Below are 17,939 nucleotides of genomic sequence, written 5' to 3' on the forward strand. Positions count from 1 at the left end.
TCTTGATCATGACACGTGTCATAATGTGATTCAACGAAAATCTTATCAAAAATTTAAATTTATCCATTATCTTATCAAAAATCTGAAATTATCCAGCAATGTATTATTGGATACTATTTGGGGGACCATTAAATAATAGAGATGAAATTAAATTTATGATATATAATATAATTATTTATTTGATTAATAGTAATTGATGGATTGATGGAGTCATGTGGGTGTATAAAAATTAAGGAAAAAGTTATTCTGACATGAATGGTAATCGGCTATATTGATTATTGAATTGATAATTTGATGGACATATGCTACGAGCGAACATATTATATTGGGCTTGTTTGGGTACTATTAAATAATAAGTTACTTAGTGATTTATAAGCCCGTAAATACTTATCGACGAGTGTTTGTCGACATAACTTATAAGTTGGATTTACAATTTATAAGCTCATAAGTTAAATGTTAAAAACAACGTATTTTTTTTTCAACTTATTTTGATTTTTCACTTTTTTATTAATTTTAATTTTAAAATATATATTTGTAAATGTTATTTAAATTTAAAATTTACGAATTAAGATAGTTGTATTTTACAAATTATTTATTTTAGTTCATTAAGTAAAATAAAAATTTGGCATATAAGTAAATTATCCAAACATTTATATAACTTATAAATTTTCATCTAGTTATAAGCTATAAGTCATTTATGCATTTTAAGCAATAAATTACTTATTTTAAGATTTGACAAACGGGCGCAAAGTAATCCAGCTCCGTGAATGGAATGCCACGTGCCATCACTCAACAAAAGGTCAAACACTTGAACACGATCAATAACTTACTCGTAAAATCAAAATTAGGGTTGGGCTGAAAACCCCCAAATTCAAAAACACACGAATCGACACCGTGTAACAATTAAATCAATCCAGTGTTGTATATGTACTTCATTTATTTTATAACAAATGAGAAATTTAGAGAGTGTAATTGCAGAACCCCCAATTACAATGATCTCAGATTCTGTATCTGTAGTTACAAATTATAATTTTAATGGCGGGAATTTGTACGGATGGCTTACAAGTTGCCATGGATTCTGGCATAATATTGGATTGATTGTTCCTTCGTTTATGTTTGTGATGTTCTTGGTGGTTCAAGCTAAGAAGAGTTTCGTAAAGCTTTCAAATGCTCGATCACTTGTTATTATTGCTTATTATGGCTGTCTTTGGCTTGTTTCTCTCTTTAATCTTGCTTGGTGCTTGCTTCAGGTTCGTTTTTCTTCTTTTCGGATTAGTTTTTATGATATTATGTGTGTGTTACTTTTGGAATTTGTCGAGTTTGATTGCGCTGATTACTTGATAAGTTAGTTGTTTACGTGTTTGTTTGGAGATATGGATTATGTGCTTGAGAAAATTTTACGGTGAATATGATTAGGTATTGTTGATCAAGTAGTTTTATTGGGAAGAAAAGATAATAAACAGAGAGATAGAGGAGTTTGATTTTAGCTGTTGTATGCTTTGGTTTCTTTGAGTTATAGAGACGAATACAATTATGTATGTTGAATAGACTGAATAGATGATGGTGTTATTTTGTAGAGTGTGGAGAAATGAAAGCCATTTAAATCATAATATCTTTCTGTTTATTTGGTCCTCTCGGAGGCTAAAGACACTAATTTGGTGGAAGTGGTTTTATAAACTGATTCCTCAGCTGCGAGATTGAGTAGATGCTTTGTTTATAGCCTTATAAGAGATCTTAAAACCAAGAAAATTAATATAGAATCAAATTATTGCTTGGTACTTATATTGTGTTAGGGTTTTGGTCCAAAATAGCACAATTTCTGAAAAGAATGTCCAAAATAGCAGCACGGTAAAGTTGAGCCTAGGGGCACTTCCTTAATGCAATCAGGATATGCGTTGCTGCTGAAATGCAAAATGAGTTTGCATTACTACTGCAGTTACTCCAAGATTAACAATATTAACGCCTATATGTATCACGTTGTCCAGCACTAACGCATAATTTAGTTGTGTTGATCAGCTAACGCATGAAATAAATGTTTGGGCGCCATTAATGCATGTTATAATGACGTTGACGGTTGACCTGCTGCACCCCTTCGTTTCATTTACATATTTTGAGAAATAGGACCCACACCATGTGCTTAACTTTGCTCACTCCATGTTCAGCCTTGTGAAGGATAATAACGCATAACGCATGTATTATAATCGTTGAGTATGTGCTAGTGGGGGGCCAGACCAGGGTGCTATTCTGGACAATTGATTCTTTTTTTGTGCTATTTTGGTCATTATCTCTCCGATCATAGCGTGTGATTATTACCTAAGTAGTTGGTAGTTCTTTTGATTGCGGCTCCTTGTAGTTTTGTCTCTTAAGTGTTCATTTTGTTCATTGCAGTTATATGTCATAACTCATAACCTAAAATTGAATTATATTTTCCCTCATTTTTCTCTCAAATTATGTGCACTTTTAAGTTCCCCGACTTCATGTAGCTTTGTGATATTCATTTATAGTTCTCAAGTTCCTAATATAATTTCTACAGCTTCCCTCTGACCCTTATCATGATTGTAACAAACTTTTATTAGAGCCTTGAATCAAACTCAGATCAAATAAAATTATCGTCAAGTCCTAGCCTAAAATTCATTATTCACATATCCTTCTAAACTCAATAGACCTTTCAACTATTTGAAAATACATTAAATGTACTCATTGCAACCCTAGTCTATGTTACTCAGACTCTTCATTTTACCATTGAGTATCCGTGTCGGACACTCGACACTTGGACATGGACACTTATTTTAGTGCAAAAACATGCATATTTTTCAAAATATTGCCGACTCCGATACTTGGACATGTATCCATGTTGGACATTTCTAGCCAAGTCTGAGTAATATAGACCCTAGTATTTTACATTGGCTTTCCTAATAAAATTGGAAAAAATGAATGATTCAAATGAAAATAGATTTTGGTCGCAGATTTACCCTGTTAGAAATTTATGAAGTTGGAAAGAAAATTAATTGGAAGCATCACTATTTTACAATTGATTCATCTTGAGGTTACATGAACATGTTTCCTTATATGGACACTCCACAAGGAGGAAACAATGTTGTGAATCGTGACCAAAATAAGCCATAGTATTTTCTCGTGCAATTATGAAATCTTTGAAGGTTTCTTATCTGAGTAATTCCGGTTCAGGTCAGACCCAAAAAGTGTTCTGCGAGTGACTGTAAACCTGTTTACAAATAGACGATTGAAAAAAGCAAAGACTGTGTCTTTACTGCCCTGAAAGAAATCAAAAATCGGAATTTTTTAAAATAGTGATTTCGCACTTTGCATACCAGGGTATAAACCAGGTGCAAAGATATTGGACTTCTTGAACATGGTCAAGCTATTTATAATATGCATAGCCTATTTCTTACTCCATTCTTATCGCAGTGTAATGCTGCAGGAGAACTATTGCATTGCTGAGACTTGAAACCGTATACAAAGTTCTTTTCTACTTTGATTTCTTAAAATACTTTATTGGTATGGCACAGGCATGGGAATGTACTTCCGCAAGACAAACACCGTGGAATATCCTCTCACTTCTTACGGATGCTGGAATGCTCTTTCTTGAAGTAAGCTTGGTGGCCTTCTTACTCCAAGGAAACCATGCTAGCGGGAAAGAAGCTTTGACAAGGACGTTTGTTGCCTCAGGACTCTTTGTTGCTTTTGATACACTTTTCAAGGTAATTTTAGTAACTTCTGTTTTTATGGAAAATATGTCGTTACTTGATATTGGACTGCTTGAGCATGGTCAAGCTATTTATAATATGCATAGCCTATTTCTGACAACATACTTCTTAAAGTGTAATGCTGCAAGAGAAGCTGAGAACTTGAAATCGTATACAAAGTTGTTTATTACTTTGATTTCTCCAAAGAAGATAAAAAAATTATATTGCTCCAAACTTCATATGAAAAAACATACTTTTTATGCCTTCAAATTTTCCGTTGAAGTATCAAAAGGGCAAGTTTATTCTTTTCCTTGCTGCAATGACCATATCAAGTACTAAAGGACCTCATAGAATGATGACATATTCAAGACACCTCTATAACAGTAACAAAGGAAAAGCACACCGAAATTCTGTCAGCATAAGGATGGGGGGACGAATTAGTTTTGCAGGGAGGAATGTTAATAAAAGGGATGGGGAGAAATGGGGATTAGCTTTTGTCAATTTGTTCACACGATTTCTGGAAGAAAGAGTATCTGAGCTACACTAATTCCTTAGTTATATTGTTTGGTCTCGTCCTTCTATTTTTTTTAGTAAATGGATTCAACTTGCTTGTTGGATTATTTCACTGTTTCAGCTATCAATTGGGTAACCAGGCTCTTTCTTTGCAATATATTTCCGACTTATATAAAGTTGAGGTACCAAGGTCCTTGAGTATTAGACACAGTTGATGCTGGTCAATTAATTTTTGACATGGGTATCACTTTATCATCACGATGTAGCAAAAAACCTATAGAAACCCAACTTTTCGGTAAGCGGGCTGATGGTCCTTGAAAGATAATGTTCTTTGTTCCAAGTCTAAGGCCAAAATTTATGTTGAACTTGAAACTTATTTTAACTAACAACCTTGCAAGAATAAAAATTCATGATACAAAAATAATTGAATATTAATTAAAAACTGGATAATGAACAGAATCTTAGAATATTTATTTGTATTATTTGCGCCAGTGAAATATCCAAGGCCAAGTAGCCAACCACTGACCAGAAGAATATGTTTCAGTTTGATTTTTTTTATTTTAATCTATTTAAGTAGTCCAAACATGCTAATTTATGTAGTGTATGCATCATTGTTGATTTTAGTGTATATATTTCTGGATGGATGAGTTATGATGATATTGATGATTCTTTTTCTAAGTAATATAGATAATTATCTTCTTGCTCTTCATCTGTAGGCGATATACCTGTACGGGTTTTCAATTCCATTGTTTATCGATGACGCTGAGGGTAGAAGTCGGGTCAAATGGGGATTGTGGGTCATTCACAAGCTACTACTTACTGCAGTCTATGGTATCATACTGTTTATGTATAACTCAGATTGGAGAGAGAGATTGCCTGGTATGTTATTTCTCCTTATCATCATTTAGCAGTCTATGACGATAAATTATTTGTCCTACAGAAATCCAGTGATTTTACAGCTCCATACTCTATATGTAGTTAACATAATTCACATTTTGTTTTTGTGTTTTTTGTACCGCTTTTACATTCATCGACTCATTCTACTTCGGCGGTTTTGTGTAACATGATTATTGTCTTATTTTACAGCACGACCAGCTTTTTACAAGTATGTTACCATCATGTTTTGCTTAAATGTGACGGCATTATTAGCTTGTCTTTTGCTGACTGGACATGGTGCTTCATTTGGAGCCTGGTAATTTACAAACTAGTAATGTTAAGCTGATGTTTTTATATGTTTACATCTTGGTTTCATCAAATAAATTGATCATTTATCTTCTTTGACAGGTTGTATGGTGTTACTACTGTTTGCTACCATGCCTTGTATCTTCCACTGCTATATGTTACATTTCTGGCAGACTTCTTTGAGGTCATTGGATGTCTTTAGTCTCTTTAAAATATATTATTTCATCTATTTAGCTAGTTAGGTGCTTAGTAATCTCATCCTATATTTTGATGATTGTAGGAGGATGCTCTGAATCTGGAGAGTGTTTATTATTCCGAAATGAAAGATGCTGGTTTCTTTGACGCTGATTGGGAGCTATAATGACAATAACCCGAACAAAACTTGATTTGTGGTACAATGTGTATATATAAATATGATTACACTAAAATTGTTCACTCTTGATTCCTTCCATTATTCTTACTGGTTTGTGCTTTACCATCAAACTATGTTGTTCGGCTCGGTACCTGAAGAAATGTTGTGCAATGAAATGTAATATAAGACTGAGCTAAGTTTTAGATGTGTTAGCATAGATTCTAGGTGGTTTCGGGTTTTCTTTATATTATTGCAAAATAAGTGTTTCGTCTTTGTTGGAAAAGAAAATGCTTCTCCCCGATGATTATTGTCGATGTTGTTTTTCTTTTCCTCAACTTGTAGGGTGCTGTTATACAATTGTAGCATATCTGGGCGGAAGATAGTGTACTAAATTGGGGGCATTTTCCACTACTTATAAATGGGTAGTACAATGTTCTTACGTTTTAGTCAAGAAATTTGTTTGCAATCTTATTAATTCAAAGCTGACTGTTTACTTAGAAAATAAAGAGCTTACCGTACCATATTTCAAAAAAGGGTTTTTTTGCTTTCACTATTAATAGTGGTGTTTTAATCCCTAACATATGTGTTAATTAAGCCTTATATAATATACTGCTCCCACCCTTAAATATGCTCTAATCGTTGGAGCATTTTGAAGACTCTTAAACCATTCTCAAATATATTATAAAATATGAACTTTTAATAACTTAATGTGCATTCATTTTCAACAATATCTTTATATCAACTCTTTAAATAATATTTTAATATTAAAATATCTTTATTTAATACAATTACAATATAAAGTCGAGAGAGAAAGTGAGTGGTTGAATTATTTTATAATAAAATATAAGTTAAGAGTAAATGGTTGGTTTTTAAAAGATAGTAGAGAGAAGAGGCTATTAAGATTTTAAAGAGTCTCTAAAAGTCTATTGAAACTCCAATTTTACCAATACTTTTTATTTATTCACTTAAAAACTTATTTAAAAAGTTTGTTGGAGATGCTCTTAGATCTTTATTTGCCGACGATTTGTGCTTGTGGGCCGGGGGGCTGGATCTGTATTTTAAGTGGACCCGGCAATTTCGAACACAACACGAAACGAAAAATTAGTGTCTGTGTTTGCATTTTTAGTACAATGCACGAAAATACATGAACACAAAAGTATACGGTCGAGATTTAGTGTCGGTTTTGTGTTTAACCTTCAAATACACGACACCATACGAAGTATACGACATAAATAAATATTATTATTAAATTTTAATATTTTTATAAATATATGTAGAATTATAATAAATGTATGCATATTTATTTTTAAAATATTATTTGATTTCATTATATTGTATATAATTGATATCTAAATATATATTTTTCAGATATTTTATAATTTTTTACCTAAAAATCTTATATTTTAATTTATATTAATATTAAATTTAATATATATTAATATTCAATTTACACGACATACACGACACGAAACGAAAGTACACGAACACGAATACGAATGTACACGAACGCTAAAAATGTCGATTTTATATTTGACATTGAAGTACACGAAACATGAAAATACACAACACGAAAGTAAACGACACAAACGAATTGTGAGGTCTAATTTCAAGGGCTCTCAAATGTAAGGATTTTTTTTTTCTTCCACGGATGTGGTTTATCTCCTTTTTACGTATAATATACGTGAAATGGAAAAAAATCCTATTTGCGGAAATTTTTAAAAAAATCATGAATGTGGACTCTTGAAATGTAGATTCAAAGTCCTTACAAGTATGTTCAATGATGTTAGGTAAAATGATTGACTATATAGCATAAAATAATCGATATGTAAAATTTGTTAAATCTGTAATGCGATTTTACTCAATGGAATAGGTTATAATGATCAACTATATTTTAAAATAGTATGTACTTATTGTTTAAAGTTATTATAAAGAGAATGTATTATTTTTATATGATAACTGATAACGTGAAATTTCGCTAGCCTATAGGCTAGGCTAACAGGTATTCGATAATTATAGTCACCTATAGATAAGGATTTTGTCCCATTTGGAGTGATAATTTTTTAGATAAATTTTATTTCTAGCATGTCTAATATATCTTTTTTTAGAGATTGTGACAAAAATAACACATTTGAAAATTTTGGCCAAAAATACTCGTATAATACGTATTTTTAAGTTGAGTATTAGTAATACGTATTTTAAAAATAGGTAATTTGTGAAAAAAAATTAAAAAAAAAGTAAAAAAAATAAATAATTGAGATACACATTCATATAATGTGTATCAAAGCTTTTACTTTAGTGATACGCTTTTGTGACATGCGTATCACGTTTTATGCTTATTTTATTATATATATTTTTTTGTTTTTTTATGTAATACTCATTTCTCAAATACTTAATAAATTTATTCATTTCTCAAATACGTATAATGAGGATATTTTAGACTATAAATTTCAAAAAATAATATTCTTATTAGAATTTCTAAAGAAATGGTAGGGTGCCGGCGAAGAGGACCCATGTACCTGTGATTACAAGAAGCAAGCACCAATTAAAACGAATAAAGTCATTAATTGCAGGAAGTATGCGCGTAATTGTGAGTTTGCAAAACAAGATCGTATATGTCACGTATTCAGTGAAATTTAACGCAAAGTAGGTTTATTACAGTGATACAGTATTTTTTTGGAAATTTTAAAATAAATAAATTATAATTTAAAATGAATGATTAATTTATAAATGGTAAATAGATAAATATATATATATTGGTTATATATATTTATGGATATTTTTATTTATAAATTAGATTTTTTTGCTTAAATAAATAACATTTAATTATCTTAATTTAAAAAAATTAAATAAAATTAATATTTAAAAATATATATTTTAAAATTAAAATTGATAAAAAACGAAAATTCAAAATAAGTTTGGAAAAAATGCATCATCGCTGACATTGAACATCACACCTCACCGCGACCAAGCATCAAACATTTGGAGTGCAACCCAACACCCAGATTGTTGGAACTCCAGTTTGACATTCAACATCTTTAAACTCGAATATCAAACTGTCCATAACATCAGTACCTTACTCGGGTACATACTTCTCGACTTCAACTTTTTTATTTAAGTTCCGTTAACATTTGGATTTCTCATTTACTGTATTTCATATTTCAAATGCTTCATCATGTCTTTAACTTCACCTTTGTTCACTGTTTATAGCCTCCACCATTATTTACTTTATTTCATATTTTAAATGCTTGACGAATTGCTCCCAGTTTAACTTTTTTAAGTTTTAACTTCCAGTCGGTGCTTGAATTTCTTTTTGGTGCCATTTAACAACCATTACAGTGGTAACAACATATTCTCCTATCTTTCTTAGTTGTAGTTGATATGTTTATTTAAAAAGATGTTTGGCCATTTATCTACTTTGCATGATTGTATATGTCATGAAGTAATTCGGTGTGTTTTGTGTTAGGTTTTTGTCATCATCGTCGTAAGTGAATCATGGTACGCTCGTGGTGGTGGAGGAAGGAAGGGGGCTATCGGTTCCTCATTGATGGTGGTAAGATAGGATTCAGGTACCAGCAGAGATGTGGTCTGGTAAACATTAAGTTCAAATGGGTAAAAGATAGTGTATTGGATGATGTTGTGGCTGGTGGTAGGGAACTCAAAGCAGCCTGCATCCTTGTCTCCATGATCTGCTCTGATCATCGATGTTGCCTTCCGGTGTACCACCTCTCAAGTCGTCGAGGACAACTTGGTCTTCGTCATGATCTTAAGATCTCCACCTTTATTAGGAGATACCCCACTATTTTTGAGGAGTTTCATGAGAATGACAGTGGAGGTACTCGTGTTCCCTGGTTCCGCGTGACTCCGGAAGCCCTAAATCTCCATGAAGAGGAACTTTTGGTTTTGCAGCAGTATCAGAATGATCTTATTAATAGGCTCCGCAAGTTGCTCATGCTCACGAAAGATAGGACTCTTCCTTTACAAACAATCGACCAATTAAAATGGGATATGGGGTTGCCGTATGACTATGATAATAGTTTAATACCTCATTATTCAGAACATTTTTCATCAGTTTGCCTTCCTGATGGTCGTGCTGGTTTGAGACTTTTGTCCTGGGATGATCATCTAGCAATCTCCCACTTGGAAAAGAGTTCAGCTTTTCAGACACGGGAAGATGTTGGAAATGAAATTTTAGCATTTCCCATTGCATTTACTAGGGGATTTGGATTGAAAAGGAAATGCATGAACTGGTTGGAAGAGTGGCAAAGGCTCCCTTACACATCGCCCTATGGTGACTCTTCGCATTTAGATCCCCGTACAGATGTTTCTGAAAAGAGAATTGTTGGAGTCTTTCATGAGCTTCTGCACTTGACCTTACAAAAGAAAACTGAGAGACGGAATGTGAGCAATCTGCGTAAAGCCTTATGCTTGCCTCAGAAGTTCACTAAGGTGTTCGAGCGCCATCCTGGTATATTTTACATTTCAAAGAAGTCTGACACCCAAACTGTGGTTCTTAGGGAAGCATATGAACGGCGAAATCTTATCCAGAAACATCCCCTTGCTGATATCAGAGAAAAATATGCGAGCCTAATGAAAGAAGGGATGCTTAAGAGGAGCACAGGAATATACAAGAACAGGATTGAATCTCCAAATCAAATACAGCATGTTTGTGGTGATGATCTTGGGGACAGTAGATACACTTCTGAAGGAGAGTCGGATCATCATCCACTTTCTGAATATGAGTCAGATGAAACTCCACAAATTTCTTGACTTCTTGCTAACTTGGGTGTAAAACCTGATAGTTACTGTAAGGAGCTGATCAACATGTACCTGATAGTTACTGCAAGTAGCTGATCAACATGTGGGTGTTTTTGGCTTATGTATGGGCAAATATTATATGCTAATCTCTATAAAAATATTGGTCGTTCAAAATTAGAGTGAAGGCAATATCTACTTAGTTTGGAACACAGGGTTATATAATATAAAATTTCTTATTTTGTCCCATCTATAAGTAAACACTCCCTCCGTCCCATTGGATTGTTAACATTGTTCAAATTCTCCCTCGCATAATTTGAACAATGTTAACAATTCAATGGGGCGGAGCGAGTACTATTTAGAAGATTCCGTATCGAAAAATTGAATACTCACTGGTGCTACGATTAACATCAATACATTTCCTGTGCTTGTCATTGCTGTACTGGGCTGTGGTGTACACAAAACTCGAGGCAATAGCGTTGAAGGTACACAAAATTAACACAAAATATTATTTTATTATCTATATAGTGTAAATTTTTTATTGAATTTAATTATGATTTTGGAGATTTATGTATCTTTTTCTTTAATATTTCAAATGCAGAAAATTAAAGTTCGGATGCATTGAGGAGGCCAGCGGTAATAATAATAGGACTTTTTATCATGTTTATTGCCTTCTTGATCTAGCCTTTCTTAGCTTACTTAGAGACAAGGTTTGCTAAAACCACAACAAAGTCAGCAGCAAAGAGTGGGAATCGCATGGGAGGCAAGTGTCAAGTATCACATATGGCTTGGTCACACTGTAATGACACTTTTTACGGATTGTGGTGGTTTTTATATTGTTTGCTGGGCTGTCACAGACCGATAATTAGAGGTAATTATTCTCTTATTTTACCTAATAATATTTCTATTTCTAAATTATTATTATGAATCAATTCATAATGCTACCACAACCAAAAATGAAATCACAAAAATTATGTCCTCGATGGGCTAAAAATACTCATCTCAATAAGTATGATGACTTGCATGTTACAAATACATATTAAGCGAGAACATAAACTTTTTCTTCCGTAACACACATGATCAGTAGTGTCTTATGTTAGTATTTTTAAGAAATTGTATAATGTATTTCTCAGATGTGTAAGAGGCATAAATCTCAAAGATGGGTAAAATCCTCTCAGGTAATGTGAAGTTGCTCAAAATTTAAAGCTTGTCGCACATTGTTATTATGTTTATATATTTATTTTAATGCAAGAAAAAGTTGAATTAAAACAAAGCCGGTGCTGCTAATTTAATTCTTAGAATTTGGGTGTACGTAGTTTCTTGTTTTAGGCTGTCTATTTATACCGTGTACAAATAGTTACAATGCAACCACCAAGGTTTCTTCACCCCTGTTATGAACTGCAAAGGCAAGTTCTTACCTCAATGTGCTGTTGTTCCTGTGGGGAAGACTGAGAAGAATATTACTGAGTGCTGTAGAATCTAAATAATGAAGTACGGGGACGAGCTGAGCTTAGTGAAGGGTGTTGAGGAGGTGAAGTCAAGACAAAGTTAATTTGAAACAGTTTAAAGATAGGATTACGAGACACGGAAGCTTTCTTGCTTTTTTGGGGGTGACTCGCCAACTGACCCAGCCTAGGCGAAGCAGCTAGAAGCGCTTGCCTCACATCCTTAAATTATCATTCATGATGGATTGGGAAAGCTGACAGAAAGATTCTTTCTTACTTCGTAGAGCCGGTGGTGCAGTGCTGTTGCCTGCGCATAGGGATATATAATCTTTTGTCATTATTAATCTCTTAGTTCTGAAATTTCAGAGAAAAGCAGCAATAGCATTCTCAGGAGCAGGAGGAGAAGAAGATGCCGTAGAATGTTAGTACAAAGATGGTGGAAGAATCCCCTGTTGACGGAATAAGTGCTGTTATAGAATGTGCCTTACCTTCAGACTTTACTATTGATTCAGGGCTTTGATTGGTAAATGCCAACTTAAACAAGGTAAACTTTCAGTATATCTAATTATTGCCTTTGAAATGTTATACTGAGAAAAAACAGTATAATAAGAACAAGAAGTATAATCAAGAGACATAGGCAAGCTCTGGTGCAGTAAAATTTGTTTGGGTTAGAGAGTAGTGACTTTATCTATTATAATCGGTGTCTGTTATAGTTCAACAACTAGAGTAATACTTTATATTGTTATTATTAATTTTTGTTGAAAAATACTTGATATTATTACTCCATTATAGACCAAAATTATATTACGGTTACTTGAAATAGGGAAGATTTTTCCCTGCAAAGTTATTCTGCTACTTGGTTAAATATATCTAGTACTTCATTAAATTACTTTACAATGTCATAAATTATACATGGTTTACATACTTTTCTGTCGAGCAAGAAAGATAATCATGTGAAACAATACACCAATAAAAATAAAATGTATCCATCCATCTTTTTTTTTAAAGTTAAGCATTGAGTGACAGACTGACAATTGATGTTCACTGGCAAAAGGAGCACTCACTTTTTGTGTAGAGCCCAGAAGTCAGAACTAATCATCTTTTGTAAATTCATTTTAAATATTCAACAAAACGTTAAAATGTTATATGTTCAGGAGTGCTACTGACTAAGTTCTGTGGCTTGGTCTCAGGCTGAGATAATTATTTCAAAGCTGACAAAAGAGAAGAAATGGAGGAATCAAGGGAGGGAAAATTTACACCGGTAATTGGTGAGTTTTAAATTTCATCAAGTTGCTAAACAGTATTTTTACATGGTTGATCTAAGACCATTAGTTATGTCACTGATCCTTTAAGTATCTTTTCATGCGGTTGACTAAATCAGTAAAATTTTGTGAGAGATGTGAATTGATATTATCAAGGAACTATTTACATGTATGTACTTCTGAATTGTACTAGAGTACCACAACACAGTTACCCCATCTCTTTTCCTGTCGATCCTTAAATATATGGAAGTTTTGATTGATGTTTTTTACTGGTCTAATTCTAGAAAAAAACCAGGTCTACGTTTTTTTAAGAATTGCAAGTAAAAGTTGTGATGTAGTAAACTTTGACAGGTATATCTGCTACGGTGATCTGCAAACTTATTCTCTCAAATATGGGATTAAAAACAAATTGTGGTTAGATATTGCTCATTGACTAGGGAGTAAACTTTCAAAGTTATAAAAGATCCTAAACCTTATGTATCTAACACAGGAATAGCTGATTATATGCACTTCTCTTGAAGTCAATTTTTTTCTGGTATTCATGGGTAACATATTGATGTGGTGCCATGCTGGTGTGGTGGTTCTAGTTTTTATCTTCTTCCATCCCCTTCCATGATTGTTCTCTGGTGCAACCTAGGAAGCAGTGATACTTGACTTAGGGGGTGTATTCAATCAAGATTTTAAGGGATTTATTTTGGATTCTTGATCAAGAGGTATTCAATTTGGATTTTAAAAAATCCTTTAAAATCCGATGGTATTCAAAATAGATTAGAAAAAATCTTTTAAAATCTGAGTGTATTCAATTTAGGGGGTGTATTCATTTCAGATTTTAAAGGATTGTTAATAATCTATGGATTTTAAAAGATTTTCGTTGATTTTAATTCTTCATGGATTTTGATGGAGTTGATCTAAAATCTTGTAGAGTCTTGCAGATTTTGTGGAGTTTTTTAGAAATCCATCAAAATCTCATGTATTTTGAAGAGATTTCAAGATATTAAAAATGTACTAGCAAATCCATCAAAATCCACAACTTTTTTAAATAAAAGAAAATCCATGGACTTTTGAATACCATCAGATTTGATGGATTTTTTAAAATCCAAATTGAATATCACCAAATTTTGATTGATTTTTTAAAATCTAAATTGAATACACTCAGATTTTAAAAGACTTTTTCCAATCCTTGTTGAATACCTTCAGATTTTAAAGGATTATTTAAAATCCAAATTGAATATCCCATGATTTCTAAAATCCATAAAAATCCTTCAAAATCCCAATTGAATACACCCCCCTTAGATTTTAAAAAGTCTACTGAAATCTGGCGGTATTCTGGCGGTATTCAATTTGGATTTTTATAAATCCATCAAAATCTGATGGTATTCAAAAATCCGTGGGTTTTTTTATTTGAAAAAGTTGGGGATTTTAATGGATTTGCTAGTTCATTTTTAATCATTTGAAATCTCTTTAAAATACATGAGATTTTGAAGGATTTATGGAAAACTTCACAAAATCAGCAAGACTCTACAAGATTTTTCCTTCAACTCTGTCAAAATCCACGAACAATTAAAATCAACGAAAATCTTCCAAAATCCATGGATTATTATCAATCCTTTAAAATCTCAAATGAAAACACCCCCTTAATCTAAGTGTCGGATACTGTGACACTCGTATCCACGATTTAGTTTCATCTGATAGATCATGTATATATCTTCTTTGACAGGTTATGGATTGTCACTACTGTCTGCTACCAGGCATTGTTTTCCCCACTGCTATATGTTACATTTCTGGCAGACTTCTTTGAGGTGATTGGATGTCTTGGTCTTTCGATATAATTTCATCTTTATATCTAGATTTTATTGTTCTCATTTTTATATAGAAGTTGTGTATCGAACCTTAATGGATGTATATGATGATTGTAGGAGGATTATTGTGCAAGACATGCTTGTACTATAACAACACTAAATCAAATTGACAACAGTAAGTAAGTTGTATGGTAATCTATGTTTGCATTGTGTAGTATAACACTTAAGTCTGTAAAAATGTAGATAGACTAGACTAGAGTATTTTTCTGTAAACAGTCTCAAGCCTAAGAATAAGCTCTGGAAGAAGATCATTAAGATCATGCCTCAGAGAAAGTATGAAGAAACTTGGAGTTGAATAAATCCGTTTTGTGAAAAATATTTTAAGTCAAGAAGTCTACAAGTCACAGATTTTGTGTTATAGAGAAGATATTTGAAAACTCCAGAATAACTTATCGAGAAGTCAAGAAAAACTACTAGAGAACTCAGAGTTATTGATAAGTCAATTTGTCACTAGAGAACTCAGAGTTATCGATAAGTCAATTTGTCACTAGAGAACTCAGAGTTATCAATAAGCCAAAGTGAAAACATAAAGATGAGAGATCTCGACAAGCCAAATTCTCTTATAGAGAACTCAGAGACGTCGATAAGTCAAAACGACTATAAAGTGATGAGAGATCTCGATAAGCCAATATACTTATCGAGATGTCAAGTTCTCTATATATCAAACTGGAAGATCTCGAGGTAAAACTCAAAATACAAAGTGCAGACCGGTTAAAGATCCAAGATTATCAATCAACAAACAATCCAATCAGTTGGATTGACAAGTCTACAAAAACAGTTTGAAGAGTACAAGATCAAAGGCCAAGATCAACTGGCAAAGTAATGTCACAGACGTGCAAGATTAGCAAAGATACACTAAGCCAGAAATAGAAAGATTTGGTTATCCAAAAATAGGGTTTAGTGCATGTTGTTGCATGCTGTGTAATAACCCGTGTTTACTGTTCTATAAAGTAAACACTGGATGCTTTATTTAGAGGTAACAATTTAGATTAGAAATCTTGAATTCTCTTAAGGTGGAAACTAAGCTTTTTATCAACAAAGAGCCTAGAAATTTTGTAGCAAAACATTCTTAATTTTAATATAAAATTAACCGAGTTTTGAAAGATCTGTGCTCACTATTTTTATCTGTTTAAATTCAGTACTAACGCATTTCACTATAAGGTTTTAATTTACTTTGTTCATCACGATAAACACTTCAAGAAAGCAGAAAAACGCAAAAACACATTCACCCCCCTCTTTGTGTAATTCATTATCTAACAAGTGGTATCAGAGCAAAATCTAAAAGTAAACAGATTTAAGATCTTGGAAAAATGAATACACAAAAAATCAGTAGCATCAAAATCCCCACATTTGATAAGACTAACTACACTCCATGGAAGAAGAAAATGTTGCTGTTTATCAGGATGGCCAATCCATTATACATTCAGATTCTCAAGAATGGGGCTTTCACCCCAATGATAAGAGTTGATGAATCTACAGATGGAGACATGGTCATTCCATCTCATTATGCTCCTAAAGATCCTTCAGAGTACACTGAGCCTGAGAAAGAAAACGTATTTCTAGATAGTGGTTGCAGGTGATCTTGATAGAGTCACTTGATAATGTAATGTACAATAAATTGTCAACTGTGACACTGCTAAGCAGATCTGGAAGAAGATAGAGATACTTTGTGAATGAACAGAGGAAGTTATGTCAAATCAAAGAAGGATACTGATTTCACAGTATGAGGGTTTCATGGCTAAGCCAAAGGAAAGCATTACTGATGTGTTTGAAAGGTTTAACAAGCTGATAAATGACTTGCAGATGCATGATAAATATTATGAAGCTGAAGAAGTGAACCTGAAGTTTTTGCTCACACTCCGTGACCATCTGGAACAGAAAATTTCAGCAATCAGAGAAGGGAGAGACTTGAGCAGATTGACTTCAGAAGTTCTATATGAAATTTTAAAAACATATGAATTGGAAATAATTAAAGAAAATCATTAAGAGCTGGTCAAGGGCATGTCGTAGATGGTTTAAGTACTCTTATTGTTAATGAAAGACGGATCTCGGCTGTCAATTTTTTATTCATTCAGGGCAGTGAAACCCGGGAATCCTCCCTTTTTAGAAAGAAGAGAAAAGAGCTCTCTTCTTTAACGTAAGGAAATGAGACGACTCTTTCTTTCACCCCAATGATAAGAGTTGAGGAATCTACAGATGGAGACATGGTCATTCCATCTCATTATGCTCCTAAAGATCCTTCAGAGTACACTGAGCCTGAGAAAGAAAACATATTTCTAGATAGTGGTTTGCAGGTGATCTTGATAGAGTCACTTGATAATGTAATGTACAATAAAATTGTCAACTGTGACACTGCTAAGCAGATCTGGAAGAAGATAGAGATACTTTGTGAATGAATAGAGGAAGTTATGTCAAATCAAAGAAGGATACTGATTTCACAGTATGAGGGTTTCATGGCTAAGCCAAAGGAAAGCATTACTGATGTGTTTGAAAGGTTTAACAAGCTGATAAATGACTTGCAGATGCATGATAAATATTATGAAGCTGAAGAAGTGAACCTGAAGTTTTTGCTCACACTCCCTGACCATCTGGAACAAAAAATTTCAGCAATCAGAGAAGGGAGAGACTTGAGCAGATTGACTTCAGAAGTTCTATATGAAATTTTAAAAACATATGAATTGGAAATAATTAAAGAAAATCATTAAGAGCTGGTCAAGGGCATGTCGTAGATGGTTTAAGTGCTCTTATTGTTAATGAAAGACGGATCTCGGCTGTCAATTTTTTATTCATTCAGGGCAGTGAAACCCGGAAATCCTCCATTTTTAGAAACAAGAGAAAAGAGCTCTCTTCTTTAACGTAAGGAAATGAGA

The 17,939-nt window shown here is 33.0% G+C and overlaps 2 protein-coding genes and 1 long non-coding RNA gene across 4 annotated transcripts; all 3 read left to right on the top strand.

Moving 5' to 3' along the window:
- The first annotated feature begins 816 nt into the window (after positions 1-816).
- Positions 817-6,059, top strand: LOC141672757 (protein CANDIDATE G-PROTEIN COUPLED RECEPTOR 2). The gene is made up of 6 exons (XM_074479417.1): positions 817-1,250; positions 3,528-3,719; positions 4,934-5,096; positions 5,304-5,409; positions 5,502-5,583; positions 5,680-6,059. The coding sequence occupies exons 1-6, from the start codon at positions 951-953 to the stop codon at positions 5,758-5,760; spliced, it is 924 nt and encodes a 307-aa protein (XP_074335518.1). The 5' UTR covers positions 817-950; the 3' UTR covers positions 5,761-6,059.
- Positions 6,060-8,678: 2,619 nt separating this feature from the next.
- Positions 8,679-11,374, top strand: LOC141672909 (protein WHAT'S THIS FACTOR 9, mitochondrial). Of its 2 annotated transcripts, XM_074479609.1 has the most exons (4): positions 8,679-8,832; positions 9,043-9,089; positions 9,215-10,988; positions 11,105-11,374. In XM_074479609.1, exon 3 carries the CDS (start codon positions 9,244-9,246, stop codon positions 10,516-10,518), a length of 1,275 nt encoding a protein of 424 aa, XP_074335710.1. In that variant the 5' UTR covers positions 8,679-8,832; positions 9,043-9,089; positions 9,215-9,243; the 3' UTR covers positions 10,519-10,988; positions 11,105-11,374. The 2 variants fall into 2 exon arrangements, with proteins under 2 accessions (XP_074335710.1, XP_074335711.1); XM_074479610.1 differs by lacking the exon at positions 9,043-9,089.
- A 39-nt stretch (positions 11,375-11,413) lies between these two features.
- Positions 11,414-16,117, top strand: LOC141672910 (uncharacterized). The gene is made up of 3 exons (XR_012555737.1): positions 11,414-12,492; positions 13,139-13,216; positions 14,928-16,117. It is a non-coding gene; the product is annotated as an uncharacterized LOC141672910 (long non-coding RNA).
- The last annotated feature ends 1,822 nt before the right edge of the window (positions 16,118-17,939 follow it).

This window comes from Apium graveolens, chromosome 7 (assembly GCF_009905375.1).
Source record: "Apium graveolens cultivar Ventura chromosome 7, ASM990537v1, whole genome shotgun sequence".
Classification (NCBI taxonomy): Eukaryota; Viridiplantae; Streptophyta; class Magnoliopsida; order Apiales; family Apiaceae; genus Apium; species Apium graveolens.